Source organism: Calidris pugnax, unplaced genomic scaffold (assembly GCF_001431845.1).
Source record: "Calidris pugnax isolate Ruff unplaced genomic scaffold, ASM143184v1 scaffold1172, whole genome shotgun sequence".
In the NCBI taxonomy this organism is placed as follows: Eukaryota; Metazoa; Chordata; class Aves; order Charadriiformes; family Scolopacidae; genus Calidris; species Calidris pugnax.
This window is the reverse complement of record NW_015091764.1, coordinates 20,714-21,953: the sequence shown is the minus strand read 5'-3', so window position 1 is coordinate 21,953 and position 1,240 is coordinate 20,714. Positions and strand designations below refer to the sequence as shown.

Below are 1,240 nucleotides of genomic sequence, written 5' to 3'. Positions count from 1 at the left end.
CAGTACCCCCAGCTGCCAGCTCCCGCTGGAAGATGGCCGCCGGGGAAGGAGGGGGGGAGAAACGAGGGGGCTGGTGGAGTTGCCGGGGTCAAGATGGCCGCCGGCTGCAAAGTCCACTGGAGTCAAGATGGCCACCACCTCTGACGTCCACTGGAATCAAGATGGCTGCTGTCTCTGCTGCCCACAGAAGTCAAGATGGCCACCACCTCTGACGTCCACTGGAATCAAGATGGCTGCCAGCTCAAACATTCACCGGAGTCAAAATGGCCGCCGCCTCCCACGTCCACCGGCATCAAGATGGCCACCACCTTTGACGTCCGCTGGAATCAAGATGGCTGCCAGATCCTATGCCTGCTGGAGTGAAGATGGCCGCCAGCTGCCACGTCTGCTGGGGTCAAGATGGCCGCCAAGTCCCACGTCAGCTGGGGCCAAGACGGCCACTGGGTGCCACGCCCCGCTGCCCCATTTCAAGATGGCGGCTGCATACGACATCCATTGGAGTCAAGATGGCTGCCAGTGCTTGCTCCCACCGCCATCGAGATGGCGGCTCCGCCCGCCCGCCGCCAAGAGCAAGATGGCCACCGGCTGTGACATCACTTGGCTCAAGATGGCTGCTGGTTCTGACATCACCAAAGAAGATGGCCACTGCCTCTGACATCACCAGATTCAAGATGGCCACCAGCCATGACATCACTGCTGGTCAAGATGGCCGCTGGTCGTGACATCACCCAATTCAAGATGGCTGTCACTTGTGACGTCACCAGGACAGCCATTTTGGGAGGCTTCTGTCGGCCATCATGGGGGGGGCAGCTCCTGGGGGCCGCGGCGGCCATCTTGGCACCACTGTCGGCCATCTTGGCGGTCATTTCCCGGTGGCTCCAGTCGGCCATTTTGAAGGCCCGGGTGGCCATTTTGAGGGCCTGGGCAGCCATTTACCTGCCGAGGCGGTTCCCGGCAGCCATTTTGTAGGGGGTAGCGAGGGGTCAGGCAGCCATTTTAGGATCACCCCGCCGTCAGCCATTTTGTGGACGCCCCCCTCAGCTGTTTGCCGGCCATCTTGTGCCCCCCGCTACCCCCTGCCAAATCTGGCCGCCCACTGGGCCCTGGGCAGGACCCCGGTCGGCCATCTTGCCGGCCCCGCAGGGAGGCGGCCGGGGGGGTCACGTCTTGGCCTTGCGGCCGCGCAGGGCGGACGCCGCCGCCCCCGACGAGGGGGTGTCGGGGGGGGACGGGGACCCCC

At 64.2% G+C, this 1,240-nt stretch overlaps 1 protein-coding gene across 1 annotated transcript in view; it reads right to left on the bottom strand.

Annotated features, from left to right (window-relative positions):
* Nucleotides 1-1,002: 1,002 nt before the first annotated feature.
* Nucleotides 1,003-1,240, bottom strand: part of LOC106900057 (helicase SRCAP-like) — an 18,255-nt gene continuing 18,017 nt past the window's right edge. Inside the window, exon 10 of the mRNA XM_014962019.1 lies at nt 1,003-1,096. Within this exon, the coding sequence (XP_014817505.1) occupies nt 1,003-1,096 (94 nt within the window). The remainder of the gene's footprint in view (nt 1,097-1,240) is intronic.